General features: G+C 38.1%; 1 protein-coding gene and 1 pseudogene across 1 annotated transcript; both read right to left on the bottom strand.

Moving 5' to 3' along the window:
* Positions 1-256: 256 nt before the first annotated feature.
* Positions 257-1,787, bottom strand: LOC121897253 (E3 ubiquitin-protein ligase TRIM39-like). The gene has a single exon (XM_042411647.1). The coding sequence runs from the start codon at positions 1,700-1,702 to the stop codon at positions 257-259; it is 1,446 nt and encodes a 481-aa protein (XP_042267581.1). The 5' UTR covers positions 1,703-1,787.
* A 5,843-nt stretch (positions 1,788-7,630) lies between these two features.
* On the bottom strand, positions 7,631-21,618 carry LOC121897252 (annotated as a pseudogene).
* Between the last annotated feature and the right edge of the window lie 942 nt (positions 21,619-22,560).

Here is a 22,560-nt window from a genome sequence, read left to right as displayed (position 1 = left end):
GGAAGACATTATTACATTAGTCACAGCAGTAAGTAGTAATACAATATATCAAAGAAAAATATTATATAATAAAGAAAAAAGAAATACTTTTTTTTTCTACAAATACTGTGATATACTGTATACTAGGAAAAATGTTGGGAAGATATTAAGGTATGAAAGAATGGATACTGCCCAAACCTACTGTACAATACCAGTGAACATTATTACTTATCATTATTATATTAAATGACACTTTGCAGAAAATCAAATTATTTTCCTAATCAAAGTCAGGCTCAGGCCAGATGATCAGAGGGGTGGAGTTTCTACCATTACAGTTAAAACCAGGACCAAAGTACGGGTAGAGTTTCTCAGTGAAGGAGCAGCCAGTAAAGGAGTAGACAAGAGCTGCAGTATCAACGTCATAAAAAGAGACCACACCCTCCTCATAATCCACAAACACCCCCACCTTCTCAGGCTTTGACTTCAGAGAGAGACAGACTGAAGGGTCAGCCAGAGCTCCATACACATTTTCATTACTCAAACATATTGTCCAGTAACCATTCTGAGGAGTCAGTGTGAGGTTCCCCTTCCTGTTGACTGACTCTCTGGCCACTCCTAAATCCCAGTCAGTCTTTCCTTTAACCTGAACCTCGTAGTAAAATCTTCCTGAAGAAAAACTCTGCTCTCCTAAGACACAACCACAAGTATCAAATCTCTCTGGATTGTCTAGGAGACTATTCCCCTCATAATAATCATAATAATCATCATCCCTATCACTCACTTGTTTTCTATCACCAGACAGGAACAGGCCGTGAAATGCTGTATCAGGATCAAGTGTCACATCTGCTCCATACTGCTGGACCCTCATCAGCTCAGCTTCAAACAAGTTCTTTGTCTCTTTACTGATCATCTCCTCTAGTTGAGCCACAGCTCTCACCACAGTCCCCTCATATGATGGTGGACGGACACTGACCTCTGTCCAGTCCTTGGGTGGAGCAACATTCAGGGACGAGAAGCTTTGAAGGAGTTGGAGGTGGTCTTCAGAGTGTAAGAGCTGCTCCACCTCAGATCTTCTCTTCTTCAGCTCAGAGATTTCCTGTTTCAGATCTTTGATTAAGTCCTCAGCCTTTTTCTCTGTCGTTCTTTGCTTCTCTTTGATCGTCTTGATGAATTCAGCCTGGACTCTCTCAACAGACTCCTTCAGAGCAGTGAAGACCTGAACACCGTGTGCTATCACTATGTCTACATCTCTTTGCCTGAGCTTCTCTGAGCGTTTGATCTCCTGAATATTCAGTTGTCTCTTCTGGATCATCTGCTTAATTTCAGCCTCTGTCTTCCCCAGCTTTGCCTTCTTTCCTTCATATTCTTCTTTCAGAGGAACAACATCATGTGTCTTGTGGTCTGAAATGGCGCAAAGCATGCAGACACACATCTGATCGTCCTTACAGAACAGCTCCAGCAGTTTATCGTGCTTCATACACATCCTGCCTTCCAGGTTCTCCACAGGTTTGATCAACTGATGTCTCTTCAGACCTGACATTGTCAGATGAGGCTCCAGGTGAGTCTCACAGTAGGAGGCCAGACACACCAGACAGGACTTCAGGGCCTTCAGTTTGGTTCCAGTGCAGACGTCACAGGGAACTTCTCCTGGTTTGGCTGCTTGTTGGTCTGAACTGCTGCTGCTGGCTTCCTGTTGAGCTGACTGTCTGAACTGAGCAGCCATCTCAGAGATGAAAGTGTTGACCTGCAGCTCAGGTCTTCTATAGAAAACCTTTTTACAGTTTGGACACTGACACTGGACATTAATATTCCAGTGTTCAGTAATGCAGTTTTTGCAGAAGTTGTGTCCACATGGTGTACTGACTGGATTAGTGAACACATCCAGACAGATGGAGCAAAGAAACTGATCTTCAGTCAGCAGACAGCTGGCAGCAGACATATCTGCAGACTGAGAACAAATACAAAGTGTGATTAAGAATAACTGTAGTTACAAAGTTCTTGATTATTCATCCAGATGTACTAAGTTTGTTTTCTGGAATATTGAGAAGTACATTATCAACTATATAGTTTTTTTGCACTTTAATGAATGCTCCATTTGACAAGTGTCAACATAAAATGAAAGGAGTTGATCATCCTGTCTGATTAGAGCTGAAGTTTTATGTTAGTTGTTTGTTGAAACAACTACACACTGAAACCAAACCTGAACTGTAAGAAAGCAAAAGTTATTCTTTTGATTCATTTGATGTTATTTCAATCTATGATCAATGAACTATTGAGAGAGTCATCTTGAATTTTGTTGTTATATTGCACCAAACTGAAAGCTATTGAACAACAAATGAAAGCAGTGGAACATCCTGTCTGCTTAGAGTTGAAGTTTTGTGATTGCTGATAAATATTATCAGCTGTACTCACTGTCTGTTGTTAAGAAAGTTCTGAATAATTCAATTTAATTCTTCTTCAGAGAGAAACAGACACGTATCTTGCTTGCAGTTCTGCTGTTGTTGTGACAAACTTTCAGTTTCATTTAAGGAATGTGACGTAATGTCTTCTCTTTCAATGTTGCTCCGCCTCTGAAGCTGTATGGGTGAGGTTTTCTTGACTCGTTGGGAAACACCCTGACATACTTTCAGTACAAGGAGAGTTTTAACTTTTTGCTTGTTCTTCTTATTTTTTTCTGAAATGGGAGTCTATAGCAGCCCATAGAAAAACACTATTGCAGATAAACAAACAAAACAAAACAAAAGAGGTCAGCTTAAGATAACCAAGAACATACATCATCTTTTGACCAATAGACTATAACACTCCCTTTACAGTCTCTCTACAATTCCTCAAACTGTCCAAAGTTCAGCTCACTGTAGCTGCTCTTTTCTGCTGCTTTCCAAACTGTTTACCATCTTGTCTTTATGTGACAGATTTCTCACTGATCACATTACGAGGGAAAAAAGAAAGAAAAACTGGGATGGAAAACTTATCTAACTGGGCCACAAGTTTCTTCTCTGTTATTAGGAGGTTTCACAAATAGTAAAGTAAAATATTTTATCCAAAATCCTCATAAGTAAGATTAAAATTGTTTATTCTAAAATCTACGAATATATCAATCAACAGTTGAGTGGTTAATATGCAAAAACATACTTTATATCATGTTATTAGGTTATAACACTGATTTTACAGTCCTTTACAGACCCACAATACGACTACATCTTTATGATGTTGAGAGGGTTAAATGCATTGATGTTGATTAAAAACGTTGTATCTCCAATTTTAGGGACTGTCATGTTGTCACATCAGATGAAGGATTACATGAAGCTCCTAATGAGAATTTCATTAAGATTCTGTAAAATGCAGTTATGTAAAACAAGACTGTTTTTTATAGTGTCTAGAAAATGACATTTCAAAATACAAGATTATGCAAGAACAGTGATATTAGTTCAATGTAAAAGGTGGATCTGCACAGTAACTCCAAACGTTAGACAAATGTAGTGGAGTAAAAAATACAACATTTCCTCCTGAGATGTAGAGAGGAAAATTGAAAAGTGTCAAAAAATATAAATATTGAAAGAAAGCATGAAGATGTGATTGTAATACTTTTGTACGTAAGTAAATGGTACTAAATGTAAATGTACTTTGTTTTTAGTATGATATATACAGTGTATCATTATGGCATGAATCTGTCCCTTAAACTAATCCAATCCTACCGATCACTCCGCACTTCATTGCTGCTCTCCAAAGTTTTGAGCATCTTTTAAATAAAATATTTCTCACCCATCCCATTAGAAAGGGGGGGAAATAAGAGCAACACTGATACTGAGAATCCTCCTAATTGGGCCACAGCAGCAGATTTATGGGCTTTTCTGTGATTGTCACTTTTTGAAAGTGGTTGAAGTACAAGTAAAAATCTTCTTAAGTGAAGGTAAAGTAGATGATTTAACAATAAGATAAACTGTGTAGGAGGACAACTGCTTGATCTTTAATTGTGTTGACAAATCTTTGATTCTTAAGGAAAATAAGAGACAGACTCCCTGGATTCCTAAGTTGGTAAGAGCAGACCCCCAGCCTGCAGAGCTGACCTTTGTAACCCTCTAAGCAGGGGTTGATCAGTGATGCTCAACAGACTCAGAAAGACCTCCTAAGAAACCATTTCGATAAATTGAATTATGACACAAACTAATAAGACCCTCCCAGTAAGGCATAACATGCCTTTGTGATCAAGGGTTGATATTGAATAACATTAGAATTAAAATAATTTATTTAGAGAAGTTGAACTAGCTTTCCCTGCTAACGTATCCTTGAGTCACACACTTTGAGCCACTTTTGCTGAATAATTTTCTTTATTTTTTTTTATTCATTCACAGAATTTATTTATTTAACTTTCTTTTTATTTATTATTTTCTTCATATTATCTTATGCTTTATCATGTTTCCTCAAGACATTTAGCTATGATAAATGTCTTCATTTATCCTAAAAGTTTTTGGTTGTTTCTTTGAGCTGCAGTAAACAGAGATCACTGTTTGGGACAAGAACTTACAATTATGAGACTGATTAATTGATTAAATTGAACAAGCGTTAGTGCTCCCTCCTAGCACTAACAAATCCTAACCAAAAAGGATTTGGTGCCCCCAACAATGAGGTAATTCAATAATAAAGTATTAATACGCCTACATTAATGGTGCCCAGTGTAAACCAACCAACTGTCCCCTGCTGTTCAAAAGTAAACAAACAACGTTAGCTTTAATGATAGCTGCTTGACAGTGCTAGAAAGTCATCAATAGTTCAGGAAATCATTTGAAGCTGTGAAAGAAAATTGAATAGTAGGTTATCATTTTATAAATCTTTTGTATATATGTTATAAATGTTTTCAAACTAAAGAGTCAATGTTTGTTATCAACTGAATGTGATGTAATGTCATTGTCATTTTGGGGATACATGTTGGTGAAGAAATCCTGCTCTTAGGCTAGTTGAACTCTTGAACCTGTTTCTATCTGAGGGTTGCTTGCTGACCTCTGGGGTTAGCTAGAGATATCTTTGTCTTAAGCCTACTGTTTTAGAGACCATACTTGTTTGTAAGAAGGTGTAACAGTTTGTGGAAGTGTCCATTTAGGGACCAGACTGTTTTTAGCTTTGCTTCTGGAGAGGTATAAATCTGTCTAGTTTGAGTTCACAATCTTTAGAGAAAGGGCCAGCTGAACAGCATGCTTTCTCTCCAAAAATACAAGATGATTGTATTTTTGTTTGTGTGTGGACATTTGTATAATTGTTACTGATGATGTGATGGATTGTACAGTGTTTACAACTGCTTCAACAAGTAACAATGTTTAATGCTTTCTTTATGTCTCCATGTGCCTCTTTCTCGAGAGAAAATTTCCACAACAAAGCCAAGTCGATATTTGCTTGTATTTACTGTGAGATAGTGAAGGAAAAAATAGTTGTTTTAACAGTACTTAGCCATTAGCGCTAGCATTAGTCGTTAACCCACTAGCATGAACTTATTAGCTATTGTAGCTGAACTCTTTGTTTCACATGTTGGCTGCTGGTTATGATGATAACATGATAGAATTTGGCTGTCATAATGCTTGTCAAATATGTGTTTGTTCAAACTTGTCAACTGAGCTCTATGTAAATTGTTAAACTGAAGTTTGGTGTTGGTGGCACCCAGGTATTGTGCTGTGCTACTGTGCGCTATTGAAAGGACTCTGTAATAATGATAATAACTTTATTTGTATAGCACCTTTCATACAAAAGAATTTAAATAAATAAAGAAAAGAAAAGAAAAAATGCAGCTCAAAGTGCTTTACAACAAGAGAAATAACGTGCATCAACAGCTGCAAATCAAGAAAGACATACAATTAACAAAAACATGTAAAGGTACATCAGAAGGAAAATAAAACATTTTGATAATGTTAATAAACATAAGATAAAATAGTGAAAACACAGAATGTATAAAATGAAGTAAATTCAACATTTTTGAAAGAAGTGCAGCAGTGCATACGCATGAAGCAAACTGAGACAAAAGCTAGTTAAAGGCTAAGGTGAAGATATATAAGATATAAGCCCCTACAGGCTTAAAATAATCCCCTTTTGCTGCTGCAAGTTTCCAGAGCTTAGAGTGACTCCAATTGTGAACAAGTGCAAATTGTTAAAGTATTAATGGCACCTGAATTACTGAACATGGATGTGAGATTCCAGCATGTATGAACTTATTGCATGCATATATTTAAAAGGCCTTAAGGCTAGCCCGACTGTCGCGATGTTCCGGAGAGCGTCACTGTCTCAGACCCCTGCGTCTGTTTTGTTAGCTTAGCTGCCTAACAAAGAGACAGCTGCTTGTCAGCAGTGAAGGGTTTAGTATCTCTGTTGAATGCAAAGCCGGTTGCTATACAACGGTCTGAAAGCAAAACATGAGTTGCATCTGTTGTGAAAAGAGGGCAAAAAGACCCTGAAAATAGCTGAAGTTGAAAGTAAGCTAAATTGTGAAGAAATAAGATGCTTCTTTCTTGTGTAAGAGCTGCTGAGCTCATTGTTTGAAGAAGAAAGTACAGAGTTGCTACGCTAAAGAGCTAGTTGTGTGTATGAAGCAGGCAAGTGCCACTGCTTGTGTAGAGATAACCCTTTCGGGGTCTTCAGAGTATTGATATCTAGGTTAGCAGTGAGTGTACATCAGTGGGTGGAGCCAAAGCATCACTCTTTCCACCTCCCAACTTCCAGGATACCTCTTCCTGCTATTTGCAGAGGCAAAATAAGCTACAGCACCCTATATGGGTTTGATTAACTGAATTTGGCATGTGAACTTCTTTTTAAAACATTTACAGGCTGGTGTGTGAGTCAAATGAGAACCCTAACAGTATGAACCAGAACAAATGATTTGAAGGATAATGCTATGAATTTGATACTCTAGCTGTTGTACTGAAATTGTTGTCTGTATATCCACACCAATTATGAAATGAATGTCAGACTATCTTAAAATACCTGAACTTAATGACTAAAATCCACTGTACTTAAACTATAGTATACTATTTGAAATTTACCATTATTTCTCACTATACATACCATTAATGAATTCATTTGAGATTAAAATTCACACTTGGATGACAAAAAAAATCATTAAAGTTGATAAATAAATAAAATGAGATTAATCTTTCTCTTTCCTCACACATCCGTATCCGTACCATATCCGTTCAGCATATTATATGTATAAAAAAAGGAAATGTAATAAATCAATAATAATAATACTAAATAATAAAAGTTTTATTTTCTGAATGTTGTATGTCTAGTAATATTTAACTAAGTTGGGAAGTGCAAATTTTTTAGCAGTTTTGGATGTGCCATACATGTAAATATTTTAGTTAAGGTTTCTTATTTCCTATAATATTATGTTTTCACTCTTCGTTAGACATTATTACATTAGTCAACATGCTCACAGCAGTGAGTAGTGATAGAATATATCAAAGAAAAATGTTATATCATAAAGAAAAAAGAAATGCACATTTTTTTTCTATAAATACTGTGATATACCGTATACCAGGAAAAATATTGGGAAGGTATTAAGGTATGAAAAAATAGATACTGCCCAAACCAACTGTACAATACCAGTGAACATTATTACTTATCATTATTATATTTAAAATGACACTTTGCAGAAAATCAAATTATTTTCCTAATCAAAGTCAGGCTCAGGCCAGATGATCAGATTGGCAGGGTTTAAACAATCACAGTTAAAACCAGGATGGAAGAATGGGTAGAGTTTTCTCAGTGAAGGAGCAGCCAGTAAAGGAGTAGATAAGAGCTGCAGTATCAACATCATAAAAGGAGACCAGACCCTCCTCACAATCCACAAACACCCCCACCTTCTCAGGCTTTGACTTCAGAGAGAGACGGACTAGAGGATCAGCCAGAGCTCCATACACATTTTCATTCCTCAAACATATTGTCCAGTAACCATCCTGAGGAGTCAGTGAGATTTGCCCCTTCCTGTTGACTGACTCTCTGGCTACTCCTAAATACCAGTCAGTCTTTCCTTTAACCTGAACCTCGTAGTAAAATCTTCCGGAAGAAAAGCTCTGCTCTCCTAAGACACAACAACAAGCATCAAATTGCTTTGAATTGTCTGGGAGACTAACCTCCTCGTAATAATCATAATAATCATCATCCTTGTCTCTCACCCATTTTATATCATCAGACAGGAACAGGCAGGGATGTGGTATATCAGGATCAAGTGTCACATCCACTGCATACTGCTGGACCCTCTTCAGCTCAGCCTCAAACAAGTTCTTCGTCTTTTTACTGAACATCTCTTCCAGTTGAGCCGCAGCTCTCACCAGTGTCCCCTCATATGATGGTGGACGGACGCTGACCTCTGTCCAGTCTTTGATGGGTGGAGCAATGTTCAGGGACGAGAAGCTTCGAAGGAGCTGGAGGTGGTCTTCAGAGTGTAAGAGCTGCTCAATCTCAGATCTTCTCTTCTTCAGTTCAGAGATTTCCTGTTTCAGAGCTTCAATTAAGTTTTCAGCCTGTTTCTCTGTCGTTCTTTGCTTCTCTTTGATCGTCTTGATGAATTCAGCCTGGACTCTCTCAACGAATTCCTTCAGAGCAGTGAAGACCTGAACACCGTGTGCTATCTCTCTGTCTACATCTCTTTGCCTGAGCTTCACTGAGCATTTGAGCTCCTGAATATTCAGTTGTCTCTTCTGGATCATCTGCTTAATTTCAGCCTCTGTTTTCCCCAGCTCTGCCTTCTTTCCTTCATTTTCTTCTTTCAGAGGAACAACATCATGTGTCTTGTGGTCTGAAATGGCACAAAGCATGCAGACACACACCTGATCGGTTTTACAGAACAACTCCAGCAGTTTATCGTGCTTCATACACATCCTGCCTTCCAGGTTCTCCACAGGGTTGATCAGCTGATGTCTCTTCAGGCCTGACGATGTCAGATGAGGCTCCAGGTGAGTCTCACAGTAGGAGGCCAGACACACCAGACAGAACTTCAGGGCCTTCAGTTTGGTTCCAGTGCAGACGTCACAGGGAACTTCTCCTGGTTTGGCAGCTTGTTGGTCTGAGCTGCTGCTGCTGGCTTCCTGTTGAGCTGACTGTCTGAACTGAGCAGCCATCTCAGAGATGAAAGTGTTGACCTGCAGCTCAGGTCTTCTATCGAAAACCTTTTTACAGTTTGGACAGTCACACTGCACTTTACTATTCCAGTGCTCAGTAATGCAGTTTTTGCAGAAGTTGTGTCCACATGGTGTACTGACTGGATTAGTGAACACATCCAGACAGATGGAGCAAAGAAACTGATCTTCAGCCAGCAGACAGCAGCTGGCAGCAGACATATCTGCAGACTAAGAACAAATACAAAGTGTGAGACAGCAGTGTAATTACATGTCTTTTGATTATTTGTTTAATAAAATCAAACCATGATTAGTAGAATATTAGAAGAGTAAACTCAAAATGTATTGTTAAATGGCATCCAATTGAGGGCCAAATTTAAGAGGAATTTTGAGGTGAAGATGGAGTGATATAATAACACAAATCAAAGAGAGACACACGGCCAAAAACACACTTAAATATTTGAAAGAAAAACTGTTGCAGCCTGTAGTCACTTCACACTTCAGTGATGGTCAAGTTCCAATTCAAGTTTAATGAAAACAAACCAAAACTTCTCATCTACTACCTGTTTGCATTAAAGTATTCAGATATTGTGTTGCCCAGTTGCTCCATTATTTGCTCCACAACATGATGTATTTCCCATTCAAAGCCATCAGTTTGCCCAGTTGTCAATGAGTCACATATTAAATTCCAAACACATGACAAACTGATCACCAAAGCATTGATCACAGAGTCTGACACACAGTAACAGAGTGAACTATCATTAAAACAAGTGTTTTAAAGTGGGAGGGTTTCCTTATTATAATAATGAACATTTTCCATTCATCACTTCTGCGATTTATGCAGTTTAAGGCACAAAAACAACTTCACATTAATCTTCTCATAAGCTGCCAGATGCCGCAGTTGCTCTCTACTCGCAAGACCTCAGGGCATGGGAAACGCCTCGCTGTCCCCTGATCAAAGAGCTGATTGGCTCAGGTGTGTCAACAATATAATGTTTTATAGAAACTCCTAGTTTTTTGTTTCGTTGTAAAGATTCAGATTTTCTTAGTCTAATATTGTATTTCGAAATTTTATTCCGTACAATACATGTTGTGTGGTTGATCAGCCAGAGAGGCTGAGTAATTCAGTAGCCTACAAATATTACATTTGTCTTACTGTATGAATTTTAATGCACCAGTGTGTAGGATTTAGTGGCATCTAGAGGTCAGATTGCAGATTGCAACCAATTGAATACTTCTCTTCCATTTTGTTGGTCTGGAGTCTGATTTTCCAACATAAATTAAAACACATCTTTTCAACCAACTATGTAGAACTGAACTGTGTGCAGTAACTAACCTAATGCCTAAAACTGTGCTCTCTGTGGCCACATACAACTTTTGTTATATCATATCGTTAAAAACACAATACCAACACATTCTTTTTGGCAACTGAAAACAGTGGAACTTCCTGTCTAAGAAGTCATGTTTAACATTGATTATTGAAACACTATAAAAATCAACTGTAGCCTATCGGCTGTACTCACCGGTGTTTGCCAGAGCTGAGAGAAACCTGATTAACTTGGTTTAATTCTTCAGAGTAGAATGAAAGATTTGTGCTGTGTGCATTTGAGGAAATGTGATGTTGAAACCTTTATCCCTCAGTGTTGCTCCACCTCTCAGTGCAGCTCTGTGGGTGAGGTTTTATTGCCTTCTTGGAAAAATATTGGCATAGCTTTGGTACAAGATGAGTTCTTACTTTGTGTTTATTCTTCTTCTTCTTCTACAATGGAAGTGTGCAACTGCCAAAAGATCATACAAGCACAAATAGACAACAAAACAAAAGAGGTCAGTGCAAGAGGAGAAACAACATACATTATATTTGATCAATAGACAACAACACTCCCTTTACAGTCCCACTGTCCAAAGTTCAGATCAGACTTTTGCCTGTAGTTGCACTTTTCTGCTGCCATCTTTCCTTAATGTGACAGATTTCTTGCTGATCACAAAGGAAATAAAGATGGAAAACTTTTATCACAGGGACATAAACATGCTTCTTTGTGATTTTGAGGTTTCGAAAGTAGTAAAATACTTCTTCTTACAACTTCTTAAGTGAAATCAAAATAGATTTTTTTTAAGAATGTGTGTAAAATCCACCAGCACACCAAAAAGCTATCATTCATTCATCATTTTATTTTATGTTCCTGCATGATTTAGACATTTAGAGTTTATTTTCCTCCTCCTGCATTCACATAATTTGTTTCAGTATCAGACTGGTTGTTATTTATGAAGATCATGTCCCCATATGGCCTCAGACTGAAGTTTTTAATATACTCCACCAGAGGGCGTCATCAGCTGTCACTTATTCCCTACAAACTCTGGTTTAGTTTTCATATCACCTGCTCAAGCTTTACATTACATTACATAACCTTATAAACTGTGGATAATTTGACATTAGCTCAGTCTGTCTTCCATTTTGGTTGCATCTCTTTTCCCAAACTCCTGCATTTTGCCGTTGTTTTGTTTTTCATAACTGAGAAATGTTCACCACCACTGGAGAGCAATGTCTGTGTGTGTTTTAATCACATGATTGGTTGTCATTAGAAACACCATCAACTGTTTTTTCAAAGTATCTATCCAGTAGAGGCTAAATAATTTAATCAGCCCCAAAGACAACGTCCATTTGCTTTTGTTTATATCAAATTTCAAACATATAACAAACGCAGATCACAGATTTTTCCTTTTCATAAACAGGTCTTCAATAATTAATATAACACTTTTTATACACACGATGATCAGACCATACAAAGGTTTGAATTTGGCACCAGGACATTTAAGGATGTTCACATACTTCTTATTTATGAGTACATAGTTTTTCTGATTATTTAACAGTCTTGAAGGCAGGTATTAAGATAAAGAAGACTACATTAGATAATATCAATCAGTGTGGTAAAATTGGTGTGTTGTAGCAGAAAGAAGCAATAATACACATCAAAGAAAACATTTACAGAAAAAAGTGCAAAAATTTTTTTATAAGAATCTGAAAAAACAAAGTGTCACGCCCCACCCTTAGTTGACCCTATGGGGCAAACAGCAATCCACCATTTTCCCAATTTAAAACTCTTTTAACAAACAAACACCTTTTAAAACATTTAAGCTCTTCCTCCCTGGGCCACGTGCACCTAATTGTGGACTTATTGTAGATGACCTGGGCAGAGCAACAGACAGGAGGGGAAAGAGAAAAAACACACAGGCAACACATACAGCCATAATACAAAGTATACACTGTACATTACCAATCAATATACATGTATTCCATTAAATGCTGGAAGTGGTTATTGGTACTTAACAGCCTTTTGAAACCCATAAATGAGACAGCGTTAAGGTACAAAATGTTTGTGCTAACATTGGTAAGAAAAGTGATGAAAACAGTGATGGACTGTTCTTGTTGACATAAACCGGAATATTATCATTCATTTTCCAATGTAGTAATGTAATAATTATCATCCCTATCACTCACTTGTTTTCTATCACCAGATAGGAACAGGCCGTGAAATGCTGTATCAGGATCAAGTGTCACATCTACTGCATACTGCTGGACCCTCTTCAGCTCAGCTTCAAACAAGTTCCTCATCCACATCTGATCATTAGAATTAAAATAATTTATTTAGAGAAGTTGAATTAGCTTTCCCCTTAGCATTCCCTGGTGCAATACTAACGTATCCTTGAGTCACACACTTCGAGCCACTTTTGCTGAATAATTTTCTTTATTTTTTTATATTCATTCACAGAATTTATTTATTTAACTTTCTTTTTATTTATTATTTTCTTTATATTATCTTATGCTTTATCATCTATCCTCAAGACGTTTAGCTATGATAAATGTCTTCATTAGTTTTTGGTTGTTTCTTTGAGCTGCAGTAAACAGAGATCACTGTTTGGGACAAGAACTTGCGATTATGAGACTGATTAATTGATTAAATTGAACAAGGGTTAGTGCTCCCTCCTGGCACTAACAAATCCTAACCAAAAAGGATGTGGTGCCCCCAATAATGAGGTAATTCAATCATAAAGTATTAATACGCCTACATCTATGGTGCCCCGTGTGAGAGTAAACCAACCAACTGTCCCCTGCTGTTCAAAAGTAAACAAACAACGTTAGCTTTAATGATAGCTACTTAACAGTGCTAGAAAGTCATCAGTAGTCCAGGAAATCATTTGAAGCCCAGTTGATATTTGCTTGTATTTACTGTGTGATAGTGAAGGAAAAAATAGTTCCAGTTGTGATTTGCAATCTTTGTTTTAACAGACCTTAGCCATTAGCGATAGCATTAGTCGTTAGCCCACAAGCATGAATTTATTAGCTATTATAGCTGAACTGGTTGTTTCACATGTTGGCTGCTGGTTATAATGATAACATGATAGAATTTGGCTGTCATAATGCTTGTCAAATATGTGTTTGTTCAAACTTGTCAACTGAGCTCTGTGTAAATTGTTAAACTGAAGTTTGGTGTTGGTGGCACCCAGGTATTGTGCTGCACTACCGTGCGCTATTGAAAGGACTCTGTAATAATGATAATAACTTTATTTGCATAGCACCTTTCATACAAAAGAATTTAAATAAATAAAGAAAAGAAAAGAAAAAATGCAGCTCAAAGTGCTTTACAACAAGAGAAATAACGTGCATCAACAGCTGCAAATCAAGAAAGACATACAATTAACAAAAACATGTAAAGGTACATCAGAAGGAAAATAAAACATTTTGATAATGTTAATAAACATAAGATAAAATAGTGAAAACACAGAATGTATAAAATGAAGTAAATTCAACATTTTTGAAAGAAGTGCAGCAGTGCATACGCATGAAGCAAACTGAGACAAAAGCTAGTTAAAGGCTAAGGTGAAGATATATAAGATATATAGGATATATATATATATATGAGATATAAGCCCCTACAGGCTTAAAATAATCCCCTTTTGCTGCTGCGAGTTTCCAGAGCTTAGAGTGACTCCAATTGTGAACAAGTGCAAATTGTTAAAGTATTAATGGCACCTGAATTACTGAACATGGATGTGAGATTCCAGCATCTATGAACTTATTGCATGCATATATTTAAAAGGCTAGCCCGACTGTCGCGATGTTCCGGAGAGCGTCACTGTCTCAGACCCCTGCGTCTGTTTTGTTAGCTTAGCTGCCTAACAAAGAGACAGCTGCTTGTCAGCAGTGAAGGGTTTAATATCTCTGTTGAATGCGAAGCCGGTTGCCATACAACGGTCTGAAACCAAAACATGAGTTGAATCTGTTGTGAAAAGAGGGCAAAAAGACCCTGAAAACAGCTGAAGTTGAAAGTAAGCTAAATTGTGAAGAAATACAATGATTCTTTCTTGTGTAAGAGCGGCTGAGCTCATTGTTTGAAGAAGAAAGTACAGAGTTGCTATGCTAAAGAGCTAGTTGTGTGTATGAAGTAGGCAAGTGCCACTGCCTGTGTAGAGATAACCCTTTGGGGGTCTTCAGAGTATTGATGTCTGTCTAGGTTAGCAGTGAGTGTATATCAGTGGGTGGAGCCAAAGCATCCCTCTTTCCAACTTCCAACTTCCAGGACACCTCTTCTTGCTATTTACAGAAGCAAAATAAGCTACAGCACCCTATATGGGTTTGATTAACTGAATTTGGCATATGAACTGCTTTTTAAAACATTTACAGGCTGGTGTGTGAGTCAAATGAGAACCCTAACAGTATGAACCAGAACAAATGATTTGGAGGATAATGCTATGAATTTGATACTCTAGCTGTTGCACTGAAATTGTTGTCTGTCTATCCACACCAATTATGAAATGAATGTCAGACTAACTTAAAATACCTGAACTTAATGACTAAAATCCACTGCACTTAAACTATAGTATACTATTTGAAATTTACCATTATTTCTCACTATACATACCATTAATGAATTAATTTGAGATTAAAATTCACACTTGGATGACAAAAAAAATCATTAAAATTGATAAATAAATAAAATAAGATTACTCTTTCTCTTTCCTCACACATCCTAGTACTATGCTAAGTAAACATTGAAAGTAATTATCCAGAACCACTGTGGGGCTTGCCAGTTTTAGCCTCATTTGATTCTCTCCTCAGTCTCCCTGCTTCTGGATACCTGTATTTCTCAATCCGCATTGCTGCAGCTTTGGATTGTGAAACGGGTATCACAGGACTTTACGGCTGAAATTGTAGTTGCAGAGTTGGCTTCTTTGGCAACTGTAACAGTGGATGGATCTTCTGTATACAGAAGTGACTCTTTATCAAAGTTTATAAACATTAATTGACTTCAACAACTAACAGTTCACATTTTCTACAGTTTCTGTAAGAATCAGTCATCTTTTATAACTACAGACTTAAGTTTGTACAGTAAAAAATGAAAATACGGAAAAAAAAAAAAAAAACTTCATGGATGTAATTAGGTTCAGTTGTTAAACATTAAGATCAATAATAGTAACAGACAGTCAGTGAACTGACCACATAGTCTCCAGTCTACAGTCTGGACTCTCCAGTCCAACAGACAGATGCTTCACTGCTGAGTCGGACAGACTGTTCAAGCTCAGATCCAGCTCTCTGAGATGGGAGGGATTAGACTTCAGAGCTGAAGCCACAACTTCACAGTGAGTCTCTGAGAGTCCACATTGAACAAGTCTGTAATGAAGATAACATACATACAATATACACTTTAATAATAAATATAGATTCTAGGCATTTTGATCACTAAACAAACTAAGATGTGACTAATAGGTCAGTTATCTTTGTTGGCAGAGCTAGTCGGCCATTAACCCCAAGGTTGGTGGTTTGAAACTCGAGTTCCTTCTGTCCACATGTCAAAATGTCTTTGAGCAACACACTCAATCCAAAATTGTACGTGTATGTAAAAAAAATGTAAGTCACTTTGGACACAAGCGTCTGAAAATGAACGTAATGTAAACGTGTCATATTGTGATTTACCCTTCAAATCAAAGTTGAGTTATTCAGTAACTCTCCTCACACTCTCTGCTGCTGTACTGCAGACTTTTTAATGGGATTCTCTGTTTTGGTGTCATCTTGCAGACAAAGGGAAAGAAAATGGAGTTGCATTTATGCTTCCATAAAGTCCATAGTGATTGCCTCTTATTTGTCTTAAATGTCTCCTTGCTTTGCTCACTTGAGTCGTATCCTTGTATCTTAGTCCCTCTCACCCAAGATACAAGGGAGAGATGCATGAAAAGATGTGAGGGAAGAAGAATCACGGAAACATGTTTTTGGACATCCTTTCCTTTCAGACGTCATCTGAAGTGACATCAGCTGTCAGTCCACAGGTGTTAACAGCTCTTCAGTGTCTTTTAATATGCTGGAGTTTAAATATAATGTACTCTCTAAAAATGAATAATGGCGCACAGTTATCAATGCCAGCACAGTAATGTAGTGATGTCCTCCAACATGACAAAAGACAACATGAAATATCTCTGCATGTTTCTCCTAAAATATATTTGTTATTTGCATCTGTATTAACTGATATTCTGTTTGTAAATTCATTATTTAATAATAAAAAATGTTATGATGAGAATGTCTCGTAATTTGTAGGAATAATTTAAACTTGTAGTTTATATGTTTTAAGGAAAGAGGAAATATGTAAATATATCTGACATCAATGTTTACTTCCTACCTTGTCACAGTCTGGCTCTATGTATCTTCCTCTCAGCTCTGAGTGAGTCTGGCTCTACTAAGTTCACGTCTCACTCACACCAACTTTCTTCCTCACTGCTTTATGCAGTTATGGAGTGGCTTGTTTAGTGTTGGCTTAGTTACCCTCCATCTAGACATCGCTCTGTTAGGTTGTATTTATCCATCGTCATTTATGCATTACACTTCTGTTATCCAGTCCTTTTGCTCATGTAATTTTACTCATTCATACGATGAGTTGCCAGTTTTACTGATACCATGACACCTGCTAACCATCTACCTCATATCTCCAACTTCTTCAGCTGTGTCTGTGAAACACATCCAACAGTGATCAATCCATTTCTTTTCACATCAACTAAGTTGACATCGCCACGTTTGTCCTTAATCCAACTCGCGACTTCATGTTTGTTCAACAGAACACCAAATCTGTCCTTGTTCCCAGTCAGTTTTATTCCACCTAAATGGATTTCTCTTTCTTTCTCTCTTTCATCACTGTAACATCAAATTTCTTCCTCTTCCTTCTTCATACAATGAGTTGCCAGTTTTTATGAGTATCTTATTTCACCACAGTAGTGATGTCTGTATATAGTTTGTGTTCAACATTAGATGCACTATGCCACTCACATCTGCCCTGCTATCACTGCAATCACCTCATTCCTCTCACCTGAGCTTCCCACCCATCTCCCTACACATGAACTATCAAGAGACAGTTTCATCTTTCTCACTGGTGTTATATAGGAGCATGTGTTTAGTTTAAGGAATTGTAATAATGAAAATGTAATCTGAGAGACTACTGCATTTTATTTTATAGGAACATCATCTGTCTCATTGTGTTTTTTGGGTTTTTAGTTTTCTGTTTGCTCTGTGTTCCCTTCCTGTGTTCATGTACTCCTCCCCAGCCTGCTTTTCCTTCCTCACTTTCCCTCCACAACTGCCCTGCATCAGCCTCATTAGTCCTGCTCTGCTCCCTGTGTCTTCACCAGCCAATCAGCTCCTTTCCTGTTCTCCTGCTCCACCTGCACCTCATCCCCTCTTCAGTTTAGTTTTATTTAAGTCCTGGTTTTCAGTTCAGTCTTGTTGGATCCTTTGTTCTGTTCAGTTTTGTTCTGCCTGCACTCAGACCAGGATGAAGATTTATACTTCAAGTTCTTGTTGCCTGCAGTCTCCTGTGTTTGGATCCACCTGCTCTGCTCTTCACAACATACCTGATGCACAAGGATTTTCAGCCTCATAGAAACTGATATTTAATTAAAATGTGTTTTCTGCTGACAGACAGCATACTCACCTTCCCTCCCTGATTATATCATCCATGACACAGGGTAAATTAGGAGAAGAAATATGAAATTAAAAATCTGTATAGTGAATGATGAAAGTTGTTTTATTCTTTCTTTATTAATCAGGCCTACAGTGCAAATTTTACTCCAAAATTTTAAACAGTCTGGAAATCAGAAAACAAATTAAATCTAAACTTGAGAGTGACACCTGAGTTGGTTCTGTTATTTGTCTCGATATAAAACTGAGATGTTAGTGAATATCAGATCAGTCCGATTAGCTGCTGATCGTATCAGAGCGTCTCCACAAAGTTAAAATGAAATTGTCTTGCTCATTAAACCTGAGCAGCTTCAAACTGAGTCTCTTCAATTATCACCGTGCACTCACAGCAATTAAGTGTTATCAGCAGGAAGAGCTTTTCAGACTTTTATGCCCTGGGTTTCGCCTCTCAGGCTACATACAAGCTGGTAGCTGCAGCAGATCACAGATATTACATGTATGTGTCTGTATGTAAAAATGAACAGATACATTTTAGAAAAGTACATCAGGTACTGTCCACTGGAAAATACTGTTGTCTGTTGTGATGAAATAATGACTCTTTAAACATTTTCAACAAAAACTTGAAACCTGAAGATATTTTGCTGGATTTGTATTAAACCCAAAGGAAGAAAATTAGAAGGTGAAAAATAAACTGTAAAATCATTATGAATAAACAGAATAACTGTTTACCACCAACAAACACACCAACAATAATATTAAGTTTTTCTTGCTCTCATAGCATTTGTAACATGTGAAGAACATTTGAAGTGAAGCACTATAAGTAAGAGTCATCGTGTGCACATCCACAAACCCTCAGTGGAATAGGTGCTGGATACAAAATCTATTAAACTGTGATACAAGAGGAACTCACACACTGGAATTACAGATCCATTTAAATTTACTGGTAACATTTCAACCGACTACAGTCTTCCTCAGACAAATACCGACAGCAGGGAAATGAAGGATATTCATATCAAAATGACCAGTGACATAATCAATGTGTCATGATATCCTCATCACTATGAAAATAAAAACATTAATGTGAATAGAAATATGTTTTCCTTGTGATAAGGATATCTTGACATGTGAATGTGCTTGCAGGTACTCCTTGTAATGAAGCACTACTCATGTATAACTTTGGCAACAAGCAGGTGTAACACATGTTTAAAAGTTTGATAGTATGCATTTGTGTATCTTTACTGCAATACTAATGGCAGCTTTATAATGTTGATAATCACATCTGGACTTACTGAGCCTTTCTGCAGTTCCTCACAGCTGGGATCAGTCTCCGTCGTCCCTCCCGTGATGTGTTGTACTTCTTCAGGTTTAACTCATCCAGAACCTCCTCTGACATCTGCAGCATGTAGGCCAGAGCTGAGCAGTGGATCTCAGAGAGTTTCTTCTCTGATCTGTTCTCTGACTGCAGGAACTCTTGGATCTCCTGATGTACTGAGCGGTCGTTCATCTCCATCAGACAGTGGAAGATGCTGATGCTTCTGTCAGGAGAGATATCCTCAATCAATCAATCAGTTTTTATTTATATAGCGCCATATCACAACAGAAGTCATCTCAAGGCACTTTTCACATAGAGCAGGTCAAGACCGTACTCTTTAATTTACAGAGACCCAACAATTCCCCCATGAGCAAGCACTTGGCGACACTGTTCATCTCCTTCAGGTTGTTGATGGCTCTCTGGATGATTTCTCGACTATTCTCTGTCTGACCCAACATGCCTCCTAAGAGACTCTGGTTGGACTCCAGAGAGAGGCCATGAAGGAAGCGCACAAACAGGTCCAGGTGGCCATTTTCACTTCTGAGAGATTTCTCCATGGCCCTCTTCAGGAAGTCATCCAGAGATGAGAAGTGCTAGTAATTTCCCAGGAAGTCCTCCAATACCTTTGTCTTCCTCTTTGTGTAACAGTGGTACATGTAGACTGCAGCCAGAAACTCCTGAATGCTCAGATGAGCAAAGCAGTAGACTGTTTTCTGGAAGATCACACTCTCTCTTTTGAGGATCTCTGTACAAACTCCTGATAACACCGAGGCCTCTGTGACATCAAGACCACACTGCTCCAGATGTTCAAACGCCAGCCTCCCCAGCTTCAGAAGAAGTTCCCTGTCAGCCTCTGTCAGCTCCTGTGGACTCGTCTCATGTCCTTCATCATACTTGTGCTTCTTCCTCTTTGTCTGAACCAGCAGGAAGTGTGAGTACATGTCAGTCAGGGTCTTGGGCAGCTCTCCTCTCTGGTCTGTAGTCAACATGTGCTCCAGAACTGTAGCAGTGATCCAGCAGAAGACTGGGATGAGACACATGATGTGGAGGCTCCTGGATGTCTTGATGTGTGAGATGATTCTGCTGGACAGCTCTTCATCACTGAATCTCCTTCTGAAGTACTCCTCCTTCTGGGCGTCAGTGAAGCCTCGTACTTCTGTTACCCTGTCAACACATGTAGGAGGGATCTGATTGGCTACTGCAGGTCGGGAAGTTATCCAGACGAGAGCCGAGGGAAGCAGCTTCCCCTCGATGAGGTTTGTCAACAGCATGTTGACTGATGACTTCTGTGTGTCATCAGACACAACCTTCCTGTTGTTGAAATCCAGTGAAAGTCTGCTTTCATCCAGGCCGTCAAAGATGAACAAAACTTTCCAGACAGCAAGCTTCTCTGCTGTGACCTTCTGTAATGTTGGATAGAAATCATGGATCAGCATGAGGAGACTGTACTGCTTATCTTTTATCAAGTTCAGCTCCCTGAACGAAAGCAGAATCACCAGACTGATGTCTTGGTTTTCCGAGCCCTCTGCCCAGTCCAGAGTGAACTTCTGCACTGAGAAGGTTTTTCCAACGCCAGCAACACCGTTCGTCAGAACAACTCTGATATGTTTCTGTTGGTCAGGTAAGACTTTAAAGATGTTGTGACACCTGATTGGAGTGTCATGGAGGGTCTCCATCTTGGAAGCTGCTTCAAGCTGCCTCACCTCATTTGGGTATTAACATCTTCATTCTGTCCCTCTGTGATGTAGAGCTCAGTGTAGATCCTGTTGAGGAGAGCTTCACTTCCTGCTTCATCACTTCCTTCAGTTACACATTCACATCTCCTCCTCAGACTGATCTTATGTTCGTCTAAAACCTCCTGTAGACCACTTTCTACTGAAAGAGAAGAAAAAAATGTATAATTAAAAAGAAATATGTCTGACTGTGTTAATTTTCAGTAGGATAGAGGAGGTAGATTCCTGTCTTGTTGTCAGAGAAGATGACATCAGCAGACAGATCTTCAGTCTTACTTTGTACAGTGCTGGTCTGTCTGTCTGCAGTCCAGATCTTGTTCTGGATCTTTTTCCATACTGGGGACAGGAGGAGTCTCCTGATGAAGCAGACTGGTCCCAGTATGAGGTGATGCACTGTCTGCAGAACCAGTGTCCACAGCTGATAGAGACTGGATCCTTCAGGACGTCCTGACACAAAGAACAGCAGGACAGCTGCTCCTCCACAGAAACACCCCTCCCTTTCCTCTCACTGTGGACCTGAACACATTTTTTATGACACATGACATTAGTGGTGGCCAACCGACAGCTCACAAGTTGATGCAGCTCTTTCCCTACATAAACAGTCCAGACTGTCAGTATTTGGACAGTTACACAATTTTTTGTTCTTCAGGCTCTGAGCTTTAGCACATTCAATTTAAATAAAATAATATACACAACAATTACAAGGGTTTAAAAGTAATTAGACAGACACAACAATGTGCCAGCAAAGGCAGAGAAGAAGAAGAAGAGTGCAAGCTAGTAAACATGGATGTAAACAATGCAGGATTTAAAATACTAGCATCAAAAATCGGCTTTGCAAATATTTCATGAGGAGGGAAATGGATTCAACACATTTGTTAGACCACAAGGATTCACACAATGTGTTTTGGTCAGTAAGTCAATGTACACATTACTTTTGTCTGTTAACAAGAAAACTCCACAGGGCTCCTTTAAGCTACGATGAGACTTTAAAAGTCAGGAAAAACAAAAAAGGAGGCAACTGAGCAAAACAGAAAAGTCCACTTGTGAAAAGTAACAGACTGCTGCTCTTTTGTCTTGTGTTGTGGTGCTGAACAGAGAGCTCTGCTAAATATCTTCATAATGCATTACATCTTGCTTGTAATTACTGTCAAATACTATTTATATACAGTAAATCTCATACATTAATTGGAAAAGTCTGTAGAAAGTTGCTTGTAATTACTTTCAATTAATGTTTATATGAAGTAATGATTATTGAAATTATGTTTTTGTGTGCTATTTTCACATGATCCTATTTTTTGTACAGTATCAAACCAATATTTTTACCATGAATTTACTGTAAATAGATGAGATAATTAAATACAATTAAAGCCTAAAGCTCTCAAGATACCATTAATGGGTGTTAAAGGAGGATAATTTGAATATAATTTTACATACTTTTTTTGTGTTTTACATCCAGAAATTTGTGCTTTGATGGGGCAGTCT

This window comes from Thunnus maccoyii, chromosome 5 (assembly GCF_910596095.1).
Source record: "Thunnus maccoyii chromosome 5, fThuMac1.1, whole genome shotgun sequence".
Taxonomy (NCBI): Eukaryota; Metazoa; Chordata; class Actinopteri; order Scombriformes; family Scombridae; genus Thunnus; species Thunnus maccoyii.
This window is presented reverse-complemented; position numbering and strand designations above follow the sequence as displayed.

Coding starts and splice junctions, on each gene's coding strand:
- LOC121897253 (XM_042411647.1), bottom strand. CDS start 1,702: ATGGCTGCTCAGTTCAGACAGTCAGCTCAACAGGAAGCCAGCAGCAGC.